At 49.7% G+C, this 17,194-nt stretch overlaps 2 protein-coding genes across 4 annotated transcripts in view; one reads left to right on the top strand and one right to left on the bottom strand.

Moving 5' to 3' along the window:
• Nucleotides 1-7,147, bottom strand: part of mst1 (macrophage stimulating 1) — a 127,267-nt gene extending 120,120 nt beyond the window's left edge. For all 3 annotated transcript variants that reach the window (XM_070895862.1, XM_070895861.1, XM_070895863.1), the window contains exon 1: nucleotides 5,892-7,147. In XM_070895862.1, the coding sequence (XP_070751963.1) occupies nucleotides 5,892-5,963 (72 nt within the window). In that variant the 5' untranslated portion in view covers nucleotides 5,964-7,147. The remainder of the gene's footprint in view (nucleotides 1-5,891) is intronic.
• A 638-nt stretch (nucleotides 7,148-7,785) lies between these two features.
• On the top strand, nucleotides 7,786-16,209 carry terf2ip (telomeric repeat binding factor 2, interacting protein). Its single transcript, XM_070895864.1, has 3 exons — nucleotides 7,786-8,557; nucleotides 13,180-13,322; nucleotides 14,969-16,209. The coding sequence occupies exons 1-3, from the start codon at nucleotides 7,852-7,854 to the stop codon at nucleotides 15,566-15,568; spliced, it is 1,449 nt and encodes a 482-aa protein (XP_070751965.1). The 5' UTR covers nucleotides 7,786-7,851; the 3' UTR covers nucleotides 15,569-16,209.
• Nucleotides 16,210-17,194: the final 985 nt, after the last annotated feature.

Consider the following 17,194-nt stretch of genomic DNA (forward strand, 5'->3'; position numbering starts at 1 on the left):
GGGGGGCGAGGTCCAGTGTCTCTGACGTTGATGCTGGAGGGCGAGGTCCAGTGTCTCTGACGTTGATGCTGGGGGGCGAGGTCCAATGTCTGACGTTGATGCTGGGGGGCGAGGTCCAGTGTCTCTGACGTTGATGCTGGAGGGCGAGGTCCAGTGTCTCTGACGTTGATGCTGGAGGGCGAGGTCCAGTGTCTCTGACGTTGATGCTGGAGGGCGAGGTCCAGTGTCCCTGACGTTGATGCTGGAGGGCGAGGTCCAGTGTCTCTGACGTTGATGCTGGAGGGCGAGGTCCAGTGTCTCTGACGTTGATGCTGGAGGGCGAGGTCCAGTGTCTGACGTTGATGCTGGAGGGCGAGGTCCAGTGTCTCTGACGTTGATGCTGGAGGGCGAGGTCCAGTGTCTCTGACGTTGATGCTGGGGGGCGAGGTCCAGTGTCTCTGATGTTGATGCTGGAGGGCAAGGTCCAGTGTCCCTGACGTTGATGCTGGAGGGCGAGGTCCAGTGTCTGACGTTGATGCTGGAGGGCGAGGTCCAGTGTCCCTGATGTTGATGCTGGAGGGCGAGGTCCAGTGTCTGACGTTGATGCTGGAGGGCGAGGTCCAGTGTCTGACGTTGATGCTGGAGGGCGAGGTCCAGTGTCTGACGTTGATGCTGGGGGGCGAGGTCCAGTGTCTGACGTTGATGCTGGGGGGCGAGGTCCAGTGTCTCTGACGTTGATGCTGGAGGGCGAGGTCCAGTGTCTGACATTGATGCTGGGGGGCGAGGTCCAGTGTCTCTGACGTTTATGCTGGAGGGCGAGGTCCAGTGTCTGACGTTGATGCTGGGGGGCGAAGTCCAGTGTCTCTGACGTTGATGCTGGAGGGCGAGGTCCAGTGTCTGACATTGATGCTGGAGGGCGAGGTCCAGTGTCTCTGACGTTGATGCTGGAGGGCAAGGTCCAGTGTCCCTGACGTTGATGCTGGAGGGCGAGGTCCAGTGTCTGACGTTGATGCTGGAGGGCGAGGTCCAGTGTCTGACGTTGATGCTGGAGGGCGAGGTCCAGTGTCTGAAGTTGATGCTGGGGGGCAAGGTCCAGTGTCCCTGACATTGATGCTGGAGGGCGAGGTCCAGTGTCCCTGACGTTGATGCTGGGGGGCGAGGTCCAGTGTCTGACGTTGATGCTGGAGGGCGAGGTCCAGTGTCCCTGATGTTGATGCTGGGGGGCGAGGTCCAGTGTCCCTGATGTTGATGCTGAAGGGCGAGGTCCAGTGTCTGACGTTGATGCTGGAGGGCGAGGTCCAGTGTCTGCCGTTGATGCTGGAGGGCGAGGTCCAGTGTCCCTGATGTTGATGCTGGAGGGCGAGGTCCAGTGTCTGACGTTGATGCTGGAGGGTGAGGTCCAGTGTCCCTGATGTTGATGCTGAAGGGCAAGGTCCAGTGTCCCTGACGTTGATGCTGGAGGGCGAGGTCCAGTGTCCCTGACGTTGATGCTGGGGGGCGAGGTCCAGTGTCTGACGTTGATGCTGGAGGGCGAGGTCCAGTGTCTGACGTTGATGCTGGAGGGCGAGGTCCAGTGTCCCTGATGTTGATGCTGGAGGGCGAGGTCCAGTCTCTGACGTTGATGCTGGAGGGTGAGGTCCAGTGTCCCTGATGTTGATGCTGAAGGGCAAGGTCCAGTGTCTCTGACGTTGATGCTGGAGGGCGAGGCCCAGTGTCTGACATTGATGCTGGAGGGTGAGGTCCAGTGTCTCTGACGTTGATGCTGGAGGGTGAGGTCCAGTGTCTGACGTTGATGCTGGAGGGTGAGGTCCAGTGTCTCTGATGTTGATGCTGGAGGGCGAGGTCCAGTGTCTGACGTTGATGCTGGAGGGTGAGGTCCAGTGTCTCTGATGTTGATGCTGGAGGGCGAGGTCCAGTGTCTGACGTTGATGCTGGAGGGTGAGGTCCAGTGTCTCTGATGTTGATGCTGGAGGGCAAGGTCCAGTGTCTCTGACGTTGATGCTGAAGGGCAAGGTCCAGTGTCTCTGACGTTGATGCTGGAGGGCGAGGCCCAGTGTCTGACATTGATGCTGGAGGGCGAGGTCCAGTGTCTCTGATGTTGATGCTGGAGGGCGAGGTCCAGTGTCTGACGTTGATGCTGGGGGGCGAGGTCCAGTGTCTCTGACGTTGATGCTGGAGGGCGAGGTCCAGTGTCTGACGTTGATGCTGGAGGGCGAGGTCCAGTGTCTGACGTTGATGCTGGAGGGCGAGGTCCAGTGTCTGACGTTGATGCTGGGGGGCGAGGTCCAGTGTCTGACGTTGATGCTGGGGGGCGAGGTCCAGTGTCTCTGACGTTGATGCTGGAGGGCAAGGTCCAGTGTCCCTGACGTTGATGCTGGAGGGCGAGGTCCAGTGTCCCTGACGTTGATGCTGTGGGGCGAGGTCCAGTGTCTGACGTTGATGCTGGAGGGCGAGGTCCAGTGTCCCTGATGTTGATGCTGGGGGGTGAGGTACAGTGTCCCTGATGTTGATGCTGAAGGGCGAGGTCCAGTGTCTGACGTTGATGCTGGAGGGCGAGGTCCAGTGTCTGACGTTGATGCTGGAGGGCGAGGTCCAGTGTCCCTGATGTTGATGCTGGAGGGCGAGGTCCAGTGTCTGACGTTTATGCTGGAGGGTGAGGTATAGTGTCCCTGATGTTGATGCTGAAGGGCAAGGTCCAGTGTCCCTGACGTTGATGCTGGAGGGCGAGGTCCAGTGTCCCTGACGTTGATGCTGGGGGGCGAGGTCCAGTGTCTGACGTTGATGCTGGAGGGCGAGGTCCAGTGTCCCTGATGTTGATGCTGGAGGGCGAGGTCCAGTGTCTGACGTTGATGCTGGAGGGTGAGGTCCAGTGTCCCTGATGTTGATGCTGAAGGGCAAGGTCCAGTGTCTCTGACGTTGATGCTGGAGAGTGAGGTCCAGTGTCTGACGTTGATGCTGGAGGGCAAGGTCCAGTGTCCCTGATGTTGATGCTGGAGGGCGAGGTCCAGTGTCTCTGACGTTGATGCTAGAGGGCGAGGTCCAGTGTCTGACGTTGATGTTGGGGGGGGGGGGGTGAGGTCCAGTGTCTCTGACATTGATGCTGGAGGACGAGGTCCAGTGTCTCTGACGTTGATGCTGGAGGGCGAGGTCCAGTGTCTGACGTTGATGTTGGGGGGGGGGGGCGAGGTCCAGTGTCTCTGACGTTGATGCTGGAGGACGAGGTCCAGTGTCTCTGACGTTGATGCTGGAGGGCGAGGTCCAGTGTCTCTGACGTTGATGCTGGAGGGCAAGGTCCAGTGTCTCTGACGTTGATGCTGGAGGGCGAGGCCCAGTGTCTCTAACATTGATGCTGGAGGGCGAGGTCCAGTGTCTGACATTGATGCTGGAGGGCGAGGTCCAGCTTCTCTGACGTTGATGCTGCAGGGTGAGGTCCTGTGCCAGTATAGCCCCCATTAATGCTGCAGGCTGAGGTTCTGTGCCAGTACAGCCCCCATTAATGTTGGAGAGCGAGGTCCAGTGCCAGTACAGCCCCCATTAACGTATGGAAATGTTGCACTTTTAAAATCACACCTAAATGAAAGTGAATAATTTTAATGAAGCAGAAGACTCCTGAGAGTGAAAAACGCTGAAAACGGCTGTTTGCCTATCTCAACCTGACAACGCAACATTCTTTGCCACCTACAAATAGACCTGATGTTGTTGCCTTTAAGTCTCACCCCTCCATTGGCCAGCCAACTGCATACCACCTCCTCTTCCTGCCGTTGTTGACGGCAGGCGCTCAGGCAGGGGGCGAGAGGGAATTTCTGATCCAGAGCGGTATCGGGGCGCTGCGTACCAGATGACATCACGATCAACCGAGGGACCGAGGCAGTAAGTTTTACCGCCAGTGCAAAACCGCCAGGGTAGTTCGTGGGCGTCGGTGATTTCGCCACGCCTGGTCGGGAATCCCTTGGCGCCCCGTTACCGCCCCCCACAGGCGCTAACGGGAGGCGCAAAGAAGGCCAATTTCTCCATGGTGAAGTTTACTCTGACAACTCTGGAGAGTGCGCAGGCTGTACTCTGGCCATTCCTACTACACCATGACCTGACTCAATACACCAACGGGCGAACACTGCTCTTGCAACGTTAAATGCGACTCGCAAAGAAGAAGCTGCAAAGAAGATGAAAATCTCCCTTAACCTCATGCTGACACAGCTTCTGATTATAGCTTGTTGTCCCTGTGAGGGAGAAGGCCGTGGTGCTGCTGCACTGAGGACAGTACAGGCCAGGAGCCTGAATATTCGTGCAGCAGCAGTGAAGATGTGGGAGGAGGAGATTCCACTGTTAGTTAATAACTTGGTGGGAAATTCAGAGAACCCCTGCCCCAGCAAGAATGGGAGGAGAAACTGATCCTGCTTTTGTCCGAAACTCTGAAAACAATTGCTAACAAGCTGTGTACATCTCAGTTGAGTGATGAAATAACCCAACAGATCACAATCTCGCACAGTTATTCGCAACAGAAGGGATTTCTATACAAATGCCTTGGGATGGTGCTACATCACTCCGATAGCACAGATATAAAGAAGGAGGTTCAACAAATGCTGCAGAGTGCTCAGCACTGGGAGACCGTTGAGAGAGAGGGCGTGGCTGTTGGAATTGGTTTCTGTTCTGTTGTTAACTATGAAACCACCTTCAGCAACGTCGTGGATTATAGTCATTTCAAGCTCTTGGAGAAGTTCAGAACTTTCCTCCGGGTTCGTAAGGCTGAGTCTGATCTTGAGGTGGATAATGCCAAGAGCACCCTGCTTCTCTGCTCTGGGTATCTGGCACTCAATGCTCCATCCCACCTCTTTTTATCCCGAATAGAGAATCACATTCTGCCACTTCAGAGTGACCACCAATTCAGCCAGCTTGGACAGTGGGTACAGAAGGAATCCAAGGACCTGACTGTGACGTTGGGCCTGATAAAGTCATTAACTCTCATAGCCAGAGCAGTGCATTCCAGTAGTCGGAGATTCCCCATGAATTTCAGCAGGACAACTGAGCTACTGAAGTACATGCAACAAGTTATCAAGGCTGAGCCAACAGAGCTGCTGCAGACTTCTATTCGGTTGTTGCCAATGAATGCCTGCCTCCAGCTGAACCCACCATTAAATGAAGCTCATAACTGCCAGCTAATTCAAAACTACTTGAGTATTTTCAGTTTGGTTCCTGTGGACCCCAACCAGGACCAGGACGGGACATCTGTTAACCCGGAAGGAGGAGAGACTCTGTAACTCTGTACACTGAAAGTATAGCTGCTGTCTACAGTCACCTCAAACACGTTTTGTTCCCTGAGGATCTTCACACCATATTCAAATACATGAAGAAGTGGATATCATCACCGAAGGGTTAGGAAAGAGAGCGAGCAATAGACATGACCTCTAAGCTGCTGACATTCTACTGGCAAGAGTGTGATGCTGAGAATATAATGGCACCAATGGACTTGGGGCTGTTGTTGGTCAGCTGAAGCCACGATGTGGTGCCCGTTGCTTCCTATATGGCAAAGGGCCATGGAGAGTTTACACATCCTACTAAAGATCCAGGCGTGTTCTGAACCTTTGAATCCAGATGAGCAAAATGAGCAGGAAGGGATTCTGAGAAGAATTGGCCAACGATTGACGAGCACTGACACCACAGTCCTCTTTCAAGGATGCTCTGAGCTCGCACAGCTCATTTCCGAGCACTTGCCCCGGGACCAGCTGGCCAACCTTCTCTTTTCTTGACCACTGACCCAGCTGTTCCAATATTATATTGTGAGGAAAGCCGTAGTTAGGCGTCATGGCCCTGAGCTAGAGGATCAGCTCTCAGAGACCCTCGAGGCACTGGACCTTCAAATGGCAGCAATCACACAGCAGGAAGTGACACTGACAGTCCCAGAAACCTTCACTCACCTCACTTCCCAGCATCTCCCGGTCATTGTGTGTTGTTTCCTCAGGTTCCCACTGGACGAGGGTAAGCACCATCAGATCAGCAGCAAAGAGGAATCAACTGGCTATTGCTACATTGAAGCAACTGCTGCAATACATGAATAAATCAGTGCCATTCAAGGTTCTAAATTGGGGGAAGGCCAATTTTACTAGAAGTGATTTAGCAAAAGTGGACTGGAAACAGCTAATTGAAGGTAAATCAGTGCCAGAACAGTGGGAGGCATTCAAGAGGGAGATGCATGGAGTTCAGGGTAAACATGTTCCCACAAAGAGGGTAGGCAGGCTAAGTGAGTGGGCAAAAATTTGGCAGATGGAGTATACAGTTGGAAAGTGTGAGGTCATGCACTTTGGCAGAAAAAACTCAAAGAGCAAGTTATTAATTAAATGGAGAAAAATTACAAAGTGTTGCAGTACAGCGGGATCTGGGGGTACTTGTGCATGATACACAAAAGGTTATTATGCAGGTACAGCAAGTGATCAGGAAGGCCAATGGAATCTTGGCCTTTATTGCAAAGGGGATGGAGTATAAAAGCAGGGAAGTCTTGCTACAGTTATACAGGGTATTGGTGAGGCCACACCTGGAATACTGCGTACAGTTTTGGTTTCCATATTTACAAAAGGATATGCTTGCTTTGGAGGCAGTTCAGAGAAGGTCCACTAGGTTGATTCCAGAGATGAGGGGGTTGACTTATGAGGAAAGGTTGAGTAGGTTGGGCCTCTAATCATTGGAAATCAGAAGAATGAGAGGTGATCTTATCGAAACGTATAAGATTATGAGGGGTCTTGACAAGGTGGATGCAGAGAGGATATTTCCTCATAAGGGAGACTAGAACTAGGGGACATAATCTTAGAATAAGGGGCCGCCCATTTAAAACTGAGATGAAGGAGAAATTTCTTCTCAGAGGGTTGTAAATCTGTGGAATTCGCTGCCTCAGAGAGCTGAGGAGCTGGGTCATTGAATAAATTTAAGACAGTTTCTTAACCGATAAGGGGTTAAGGAGAGCGGGCGGGGAAGTGGACCCAAGTCCATGATCGGATCAGCCATGATTGTATTAAATGGCAGAGCAGGCTCGAGGGGCCGTATGGCCTACTCCTGCTCCTATTTCTTATGTGCTTATGTTAAATCCAATAGGGAATTCCAAAGAAACTTCTTTCCACAAAGAGTGGTGAGAATGTGGAACTTGCTACCACACAGGGTGGTTGAAGCTAATAGCATCGATTCATTTAAGAGGCGGCTAGAGCAGGCAGCAGAAAGAGCGTGCGGCAAACCTGTCCCACCCACCCCTTCCCTCGGCGACTATCTGTCCCGCCTGTGGCAGAGTCTGTGGTTCTCGTATTGGACTGTTCAGCCACCAAAAAACTCACCAGGAGTGGAAGCAAGTATTCCTCGATTCCGAGGGACTGGCTATGATGATAAGATAAGCATAAGAGGGAGAAGGGAATAGCGGGTTACGTTGCTAAATTTAGATGAGAAAAGATGGGAGGAGGCTCGAGTGGAGCATAAACGCTGGCATGGACTGGTTGGGCCCAATGGCCTATTTGTGAGTCCTATATCCGATGTAATCCCTTTCGCTGTTTAACCATCTCCTGCTTTTACTCCTCAACATTACAAGACGCTCTATGTCTTCTCCATGTGTTGTAAATGGCGCTGTTCGGTCGCCGCCTCCAATCATGCACATCTGAAGCCCTTCGCTCGGCAGGTGCTGCCAGATGTCGTTATTTCTCATTCCATCCAATAGAAATCCAGCCTCGCCACGTTATCCAATAAGGAGCTGGGCCTTCCCTCTCTCCGACGCGGGATTGTCCAATGAAAGCTGAAGCTCGTTGCCCCTGAGCTGACCAATCCGAGTCCTGCAGCATGTCAGTGTTGTGAGCGCGCGCGCGGCTTTGCCGTTGGTGAGGCGGCTCGAGCTTGAGCCGGGGAATGACGGCGGGAGCGGAGCATGGGACCTCGGTGCCGGCGTCCGGGGCCCTGACCCACTCCCGGACACTTTTCCTGAGGGACGACGGCGTGCCGCTGTGCTTCTACATCAGCCCGGGCCCCACCAAGGCCTCGCTGTCGCCGCTGATTGTGCACGGGGGCGGGGTGGTGTGCAGGCTCCAGGAGCGCGGCGCCATTTTGCTGACTGGGCCGGGAGCTCGGCCGAGCGGCTACACCCGCGCGCAGTACGTGCTGGACAGCGTGGAGCGGAACCAGCAGCTGGCGCTGGAGGATTACGCGGCGGATCAGCAGCAGCAGCCGCCGTCCCGGCCGGCCCCGCTGCCTCCGTCTCGCGGGGGACCGGCCTGCGCTGCCGGCCGCACGGTCTACACCAGGAAGGAGGACGTCGCCATCTTGATGTACGTGCGGCGCTACGCCGGGCCGCGCGGCGGCGGCGAGGGCTCGGTGCTGGGCAACGCGCTGTGGCGCGAGATGGCGCGCGTGCAGCTGACGGGCCACAGCTGGCAGTCCATGAAGGAGCACTACCTGCGGCGCCTGCGCGGCCGCGACCACCTCTACCAGATCGACAGCCGCTCCGTCATCCCCACCGTCATCTTCCCCGTCAGCGCCGGGGCCGAGCGGGCAGCAGTGGAGGAGGAGGAGGAGGAGGAGGAGGAGGCCGGCCAGCGAGTGTGCCGGCCAGAGGCAGGTAAGCTGGTGAGGGCTGCACGGATTCCTTTTGCAGGATCTTGGCGGAGAACATCGCTGGTGGTATTCCTCCAGCCATTTGAGGTGTCTACTTGCATATGGTCCACGGTCGCTGGCGTGCCCAGCGCCTGGGAGTCCCTGGCCTAAGACCGCCCTAAGTGGAGGAAGAGCATCTGGGAGGGCGCTGAGCACCTCGAGTCTCATCGCAGGGAGCATGCAGAAACCATGTGGAAGGAGCATGCGGCAAACCAGACTCACCGTCCACCCTTTCCTTCAACCACTGTTCCACCTGTGACAGAGACTGTAATTCCCGCATTGGACTGTACAGCCTCCTCGATTTCGAGGGACTTCCTATGAGATGATGCATGCATTCCTCTGCCATTCAAACGGGATTGTTTATTGCCAATGACTCGTCGGGCCAAATTGCGTGTGCGCGAGACAGTCGGCCATTCACCGACCCTGTTCGTGGAGGCTGATTCCTGAGATGAAGGGGTTGTCTTATAAAGAAAGGTTGAGTAGGTTGGACCTATACGCATTGGAGTTTAGAAGAATTTGAGAGGTGATCTTGTTGAAGTGTATAAGATTCTGAGGGGGCTCGACAAGGTAGAAGCAGAGAAGATGTTTCCCTTCGTGGGGAATCTAGAATTAGGGGGCATAGCTTCAGAATAAGGGGCCGCCCATTTAAAACTGAGATGAGGAGGAATTTCTTCAGAGGGTTGTAAATCTGTGGAATTCTCTGCCCCAGAGAGCTGTTGAGATTTGGTCATTGAATATATTTAAGGTGGAGATAGACAAATTTTTGAGTGATAAGGCAGTCCAGGGTTATGTGGAGTGGGTGGGGAAGTGGAGTTTGAGACCAAGATCAGGTCAGCTATAATAAATGGTGGAGCAGGCTCAAATGACTGACGACGACTCCTATTTCTTATGACGCTCTGTCAGTCACCAGCCCTGCGCGGGATAGTCACTATTCTCCAGAATTAGTCGTCATAACTAATTTTTTTTTTGTTGCAATTGTTGGTCTGAGAGATTTCCTCCATCAGTCCCTCCTTTCCCTTGTATTTTTGTTTTTCATTCTTTGTTTTATCCCACTGTAAACCAAATCTATCTCGCGTACAGCAGGCTTTCAAAAGGCCTTTGATAAGGTGCCGCATAATAGATTAATGAATAAGGTCAGAACGTGCGGAGTTGGGGCATGTAGCAGAATGGATAACCAGCCGTCTTTCGGATGAGACATTAAACCGAGGCCCTGTCTGCGCGCTCAGGTGGATGTAAAAGATCCCACGGCACTATTTCAAAGAAGAGCACAGGAGTCATCTGATTCATTGTTTTCTGTTATCCCTGGTGTCCTGGCCAATACTTATCACTCAATCAGCATCACTAAAACAGTTTATCTGGTCACATTGCTGTTTGTGGGAGCTTGCTGTGTGCAAATTGGCTGCTGTGTTTCCTACATTACAACAGTGACTATACTTCAAAAAAGTACTTCATTGGCTGTAAAAGGGTTTTGGGATGTCCGGTGGTCAAGAAAGACGCTGTATAAATGCAGGTCTTTTTCCTATTCTTTTGAGAGCAGGGGTAAAAGGTAGCAATTCAGAGTGGCAGAAGGTGGGTAGTGGTGTTCCACAAGGATCTGTGCTGGGACCAATGTTGTTCACAATGCATTTGAGTAGAGGAGCAGGGAGGTCTTACTGAAGTTGTACAGGGCCTTGGTGAGGCCTCACCTGGAATATTGTGTTCAGTTTTGGTCTCCTAATCTGAGGAAGACATTCTTGCTATTGAGGGAGTGCTGCGAAGGTTCACCAGACTGATTCCAGGGATGGCAGGACTGACACATGAAGAAAGACTGGATTGACTAGGCCTGTATTCACTGGAGTTTAAAAGGATGAGGGGGATCTCATAGAAACATATAACATTCTGACATGACTGGACTCCAGGAAGAATGTTCCCGATGTTGGGGAAGTCCAGAACCAGGGGACACAGTCTAAGGAAAAGGGGTAAGTCATTTAGGAGAAACTTCTTCACCCAGAGTTGTTAACCTGTGGAATTCCCTACCGCAGAGAGTTGTTGATGCCAGTTCATTGGATATATTCAAGAGGGAGTTGGATATGGCCCTTATGGCTAAAGTTATATGGAGAGAAAGCAGGAAAGGGGTACTGAGGTTATCGATCAGCCATGATCTTATTGAATGGTGGTGCAGGCTCTAAAGGCAGAATTACCTATTTTCTATGTTTCTATATTAACGATTTAGATTATGGAATCAAAAACACAATTTCTAAATTTGCAGATGACATCAAATTGGGGGGGTGGATGGAGGCGGGGGGGGAAGTAGTCAATACTGAGGAGGACTGCAACAAATTGCAGGAAGACATTAATAAACTTGCAGAATGGGCAAATAATTGGCAAATGAAATTGAACTTATATTTTAAGAAAAATAGGTCACATTACTTGGATAATATGAATCTAATTGGGTAGAAGAGCAAAGAGAAGTACAAATCACAAAGTAGCATCAAGGCCATAAAAAAGCAAACCAAGCACAGGGGTTTATTGAATTGAAAAGAAGTTATGTTAGACTTGTATTGAATCTCGGTTAGTTCACACTTGGAGTACTCTGTACAATTCTAGTCCTCATATTATTATAAAAGATATAGAGGCACTGGAGAGGGTGCAAAAAAGATTTACAAGGATGATACCAGAAATGTGAGGGTATACCTAATCGGGAAAGGATGAACAGGCTGGGAGTCTCTTTTTTTTTTTCTCTGAGAAGGCTGGGGGGTGACCTAATAGAGGTCTTTAAAATTATGAAAGGTTTTGATAGAGTGGATACAGAGAGAGAGTTTCCACTTGTGGGGAAAAACAAAACTAGAGGCCATCAATGTGATAGTCTCCAAGAAATCAAATTGGGAATTCAGAAGGAACATCTTTACCCAGAGAATGGTGAGGATGTGGAACTTGTTACCACAGTGAGTGGTTGAAGCTAATAGTATAAATGCACTTGTAGATGCATTGAGGCTGAACCAGACTGTTCGCATCCTTGGTGTCATATTTGACCCTGAAATTAGCTTTCGACCACATAGCTGCAGCATAACTGACCGCCCTTTTCCACCTCTGTAACATCGCCCGCCTCTGCCCTTGCCTCAGCTCATCTGCTGCTGAAGCCCTCATCCATGCCTTTGTTACCTCTAGACTTGACTATTCCAACGCACTCCTGGCTGGCCTCCCACATTCTACCCTATGTAAACTAGAGGTGATCCAAAACTCGGCTGCCCGTGTCCTAACTTGTGCTAAGTTCCACTCACCCATCACCCTGTGCTCGCTGACCTACATTGGCTTCCAGTTAAGCAATGCCTCGATTTTTCAAAATTCTCATCCTTATTTTCAAATCCCTCCATGGCCTCGCCCCTCCCTATCTCTGTAATCTCCTCCAGCCCCACAAACCCCAGGATGTCTGCACTCCTGTAATTCTGCCCTCCCGAGCATCCCTGATTATAATCGCTCAACCATCGGTGGCTGTGCCTTCTGTTACCTAGACCCCCAAGCTCTGGAACTCCCTGCCTAAACCTCTCTGCCTCTCTCTCCTCCTTCAAGAAGCTCCTTAAAACCTACCTCTTTGATCAAGCTTTTGGTCACCTGTGCTAATTTCTACTTATGCGGCTCAGTGTCAAATTTTTTAAATCTCGTAATACTCTCTGAAGTGTCTTGGGACATTTCACAACGTTAAAGACGCTATATAAATACAAGTTGCTGCAAGGAAAGAAGAGCCAACCACACCTTCCAGCAATGCTGTGAGCTAAGCCTGTTGGCAAATGGAAATAACTCTTCTCCCATCTGCCACTGTTTAAAGTGCTTCGATTGCTCGCCTCAATGACCAAAAATCTAGGGGAGTGCTGCATTATCAGAGGTGCCCTCTTATTTTTTTGGATGAAACCCTGTCTGCCCTTTTGGGTGATCGTAAAAGATCCATCCCATGGCACTATTTTGAAGAAGAGCAGGGGAGTTATCCCCGGTGTCCTGGCTAATATTTAACCCTCAGTCAACATCGCTAAAACAGATTATCTGTATCGCATTGCTGTTTGTGGGAGCTTGCTGTGTGCAAATTGGCTGCTGCATTTCCTACAGTTACAACAGTGGCTATACTTCAAAAGCACTTTATTGGCTGTAAAACGCTTTGGGACACCAAGGTCGTGAAAGGCACTATGTAAATGAAAGTATTTTTTTTATCCTTCTAAACTGTAGTTAAACTGAAGCCATGTTCCCCTGTTCCAGTGGATCATCGTAAGGCACTCTGCAGGGAAATTTCTTGAAGATTGTCTGTCTGAGGTCTTGTATGCAGAACAGTTGCTGTCCTAGTCTGCATAGCAGCAATTCTATTTCAAAGTAATTCATTGTGTATGGAGTGCTTTAATACGAGCATCACAAGTGCTTTCCCTTCTATTTTGTTACAAAATCGTAGTGGTCTCAACAGCCTTACAATTCGTGTAGAAAACGGAAGTCAATATATAAAATATAGATTTTTTTTTTTTCCCCGATCGTCTGAACTGCGTCATCCCATTGGTGTCTTTTCAGATTACCAAAAGTGTTACTGGAATAACAGTTATTACTCATGTGGTTGAATATGTCTGATAGGTAAAAAGAATCCTGGCACTCCCCAGCATGTTGACATGGAGTCTAAGGAGGATGCACCTGCCCCAGTTGAGCAAGTACCCAATGATGTGAGTTCTGAGGAGGAATGCTTCAACATATTTCCGGTTGCTATTCGTGAATTTGAGGTAGGTTGTGTGGTAATTCTGGTTTTGTTAATGTATTCTTTTGGGGGTGGGGGTGGGGGGAGAAACATTTGACAATCTTGGTTTAGCTGGTGCTTCACCTCCATTTTTGTGGAGTATAGGAAGGGGTACCCCATCTCCTCCAATGGATCGGAGCTTCTTTTTAAAAGAAACGCCCCACATTTTATAAAAACTTGAATTTGATCCAGTTTGTTGGTAGGAGCTCTGTGTTGATGCACAATTGGTTGACAACGGTCGCTGTCAGCAGTAGAACTTTCATGGCTCATTGTTGTTACAATGTGTTTTGGTAGATGGGCTGAATTTTCATATCTGCTTGTCGTGTAGATATGGGGCAAGGCTGGTGCACTGGGATCACGTCAGATCTTTTTGCCACAATGTCAGCTGCAAAATCAGGGAATGACGTGGATCAGATTTCACAATATCCAACATGCACTGCAAATTGTAATTGCACATCACTGAGGTCCCTGTGACTTTGTGATGTTCATGGTTTTTCTACAGTGTCAGCTGTGGCTCAGTGGGTAGCACTGTCGCCTGAGTCAGAAGGTTGTGGGTTCATGTCCAGGGACTTGAGCACAAAAAAATCTAGGCTGACAGTGCAGTGCTGAGGGAGCGCTGCCCTGTCAGAGGGGCCGTCTTTTGGATGAGACGTTAATCCAAGGCCCCCTCAGGTTGACTTAAAAGATCCCACGGCACTATATAGAAGAGCAGGAGAGTTCTCCCCGGTGTCCTGGGGCCAATATTTATCCCTCAATCAACATAACAAAAACAGAATATCTCGTCATTATCACATTGCTGTTTGTGGGAGCTTGCTGTGCACAAATTGGCTGCCACGTTTCCCACATTACAACAGTGTCTACGCTCAAAGTACTGGATTGGTTGTAAAGCACTTTGAGACGTCCGGTGGTCGTGAATGGTGCTATATAAATGCAAGTCTGTCTTGTGCATGGTAAAATCTAGTTATTTTCATTATTTCCCCTGGTCCCTTGCTGGGGAAAGCATTCGTGGCTTTTTGATGGAACATTGGGAAATGCCTTGGGATTATTTAATGAAATAGAATTTTGGAAACCCCAGCCCTTGGCTCCCAGTGTGTTTCAGTCTACAATAATGGGGCTACTTGCCCCCATAGCATTTGCTTTAGGATATTTGATCATTCCTGGCTAGGGACTTTTTCTTTTTTTTTAAATGACTTGAGTATTGGATGCTAGAATGCTCCATATAATTACTTCTTGGGCCAAAGAATTGGAATAACTGGTGGGTTCACACAAGGATTCACCGTACAACTGTGTCTTGCCATGACCTGATGGGGAGGTGCTGAGCAGAGGGGAAATTGTCTGAGCTGCTCGAGTTGAACACATACCAGCCCAACTAAAGAACCGAGTTGGCAGTTTACTCTGAATAATACTCGGCATAGCCAGGTGATGGGGGAAAGGGGAAAATAACTTGGAAAAATTGGGTGGTGAAAAGAAATTTGTCGTCATCCAGTTTGTCCATGCAAAAACAAACCAGTGCTGATGGCTAAAGCACCTTCTGTAAATGAGCTGTTTGACCCATATATCTAGTTACTGTGATTAGTTGTTTACTCCGAACGACTTGACTTTTGAAACTGTTTTGTTCCCCATCCATCCTAGGTTGAAGAAGAAACTCCTGAACTGCTGACAGAAACCAGTGATGAGATGGAGATAGAAAAGGCCCCACAAGAACAACAAATGAAGACTGATCAACCCCCACAAGTGACCTCTGGTGAGCACCAAGCAAAGCGGAAAGAAACTTTGGCAGAAGAGGTCCCACAAGAGCAACAAATGGACACTGCTCAACCCCCACAAGTGAACCCTGGTGAGCACCAAGCTAAGTGGAAAGGAACTTTGGCAGAATTCATCATGGACAATGAGCAGTCAGAATTGGACTCTCCAACACCAGTGGATGAATTAACTACCTTGCCCGCAGCCTCCCAGGATGAGGTGGACTGTGCAATTCGAGCCATCAATACATTGATGCAAACACATGACCTGGATCTCTGTGCAGCCACACAACTGTTACTGAAGAACAATGGGGAACTGGCTGCAGCATTGCATTTCCTGGAAACTGGTCACCGACCAGATGGTTATCCTATCTGGACACTCCACGATGACCTTGACCTGGAGGTTGTTGATGACAAAGTGCAGCAGAGGTTAATCCAGAAATATGGCTCGGAAAATTTGGCTAAACGCATTGCCTTTCGAAAAAGTTAGTCTCCTTTCACTGCTATCAGGATTCTTAACTCTTTGGATCTGTAAATAAAAGGAGGCAGGAGTTTGTGTTCCAGCGGTGTAGTTTGAACACTCCTTTTATCTTCCAAGACCTTCACATGTTCACATCTGACTGGATGGAATGAAAGTTTCTGCTAGTTGTAAGGATCAAATATGAGCTGGAGAGTCTCATCCTATTCATGAAACCAGAGTACAAACCTGGACTGGGGGTCACTGGCTGATAATGGAAGGAGTGGTGATCTTGTGAAGTTGGGGTTATGATCTGTTGAGTTTTTTTTTAGTAGAGGAAGCTTTACTGGATATTAAATCTGTGCTATGTCTAACTGGGAGTGCAGTGTAGAAAATAATCCCCAGGCCCAGTAATTCTCCTTGATGAACCCAAGCTCGTCCCTTTTTTGAAAAAGAAATGACTTGCATTTGGCGTGTGGGGAGGGGTGGGAAAAGCACATGTGTCAGGAAGGGAATGTGCCCCAACGGAACAGGGGCAGTAATGACTTTGATCATTAACTAAAATATGAATGGTGATATGTGGCTTTGAACAGAAAGTGGCCATCTTGTTAAATTTGCAATGTGACCACAAATAAACATTTCAATAAACAATTTCTTATGCACAATTTAAGAAACATTGGTGATCGCTATTCAAATGATATTTAAGATTAGCGGTGGGGTATTAAAATCTGCTTTCCTGCCACAAACTGTCCACTGATTTTTGGACAAGTCCTCTACATACCATGTGCCCCTCCTGCTGTTTTGCAACATCTGATGCAGTGCATTTTAAGGGGCGAATTCAGTTGTGTTACTGCATATGAGTACTGTGGTTTGATACTAATCCATACAGACCTGAGGGTCCCAGGATTGGCTTGGCTTGCCCAACCTACTTTAAGAAGGCTGCTCTGTTGAGATATAAAAATTGGTCTCAACACTCTGGGCTAGTAAAGGAAAAAACGCTGGGCTGGTAAGGGGATTAGTTATCAGCTTTGCCGCTATGTTTTAAATGGTGTGCGATCGGTCTGAGCCTTGTCGAATGACCCTTGACCTGACCTGACCCATGTCACCATTACTACTTTCTGTCTCGGTAGCATACGTACGCTCTTGATTTTCTTGTCCAAAATCCAAAAATTGGCATGGTCTCAGTCCCGAGGTTGCCGATTGAGATGATGTACCTGTAATGCCTTCCAGTCTTCTACATCATTCTGCCACTTGGTGGGGCACTAGAGGGCTGATGATGCAATGGAACTGTACCGGAGCACAAGAGGAAGGAGAATTTGGGGGCGGGGTAGGATAAAAATGTGGTCTTCAAAAGCCTGATTGCATCTTTTTCAAAAGAGGTCCATGTTCCATCAATTTTGGAGTGTTGTATATGCCTTATGACTTTTGCTTGAATGTAGCCGCCATCCGAGATGGCCACAGTAGCAAATAAGATATGTAGTGTTTGAGAATTGACACAGTGGGTACTTGTGCCCCACATGCTCTAAGGTACCCCACAGGTCTGAGAAAGCTGGAGAGAAAGTGTGGGGTGGGCGGGAGGCGGGAGTGCAGCTGAGCCTATGAATGGAGGAGCAGTGAGCTGGGCTGGGGTGAATTCCTGGTGGGCTAGTAGGAGTGGCA

Source organism: Pristiophorus japonicus, chromosome 12 (genome assembly GCF_044704955.1).
Source record: "Pristiophorus japonicus isolate sPriJap1 chromosome 12, sPriJap1.hap1, whole genome shotgun sequence".
Lineage (NCBI taxonomy): Eukaryota > Metazoa > Chordata > Chondrichthyes > Pristiophoridae > Pristiophorus > Pristiophorus japonicus.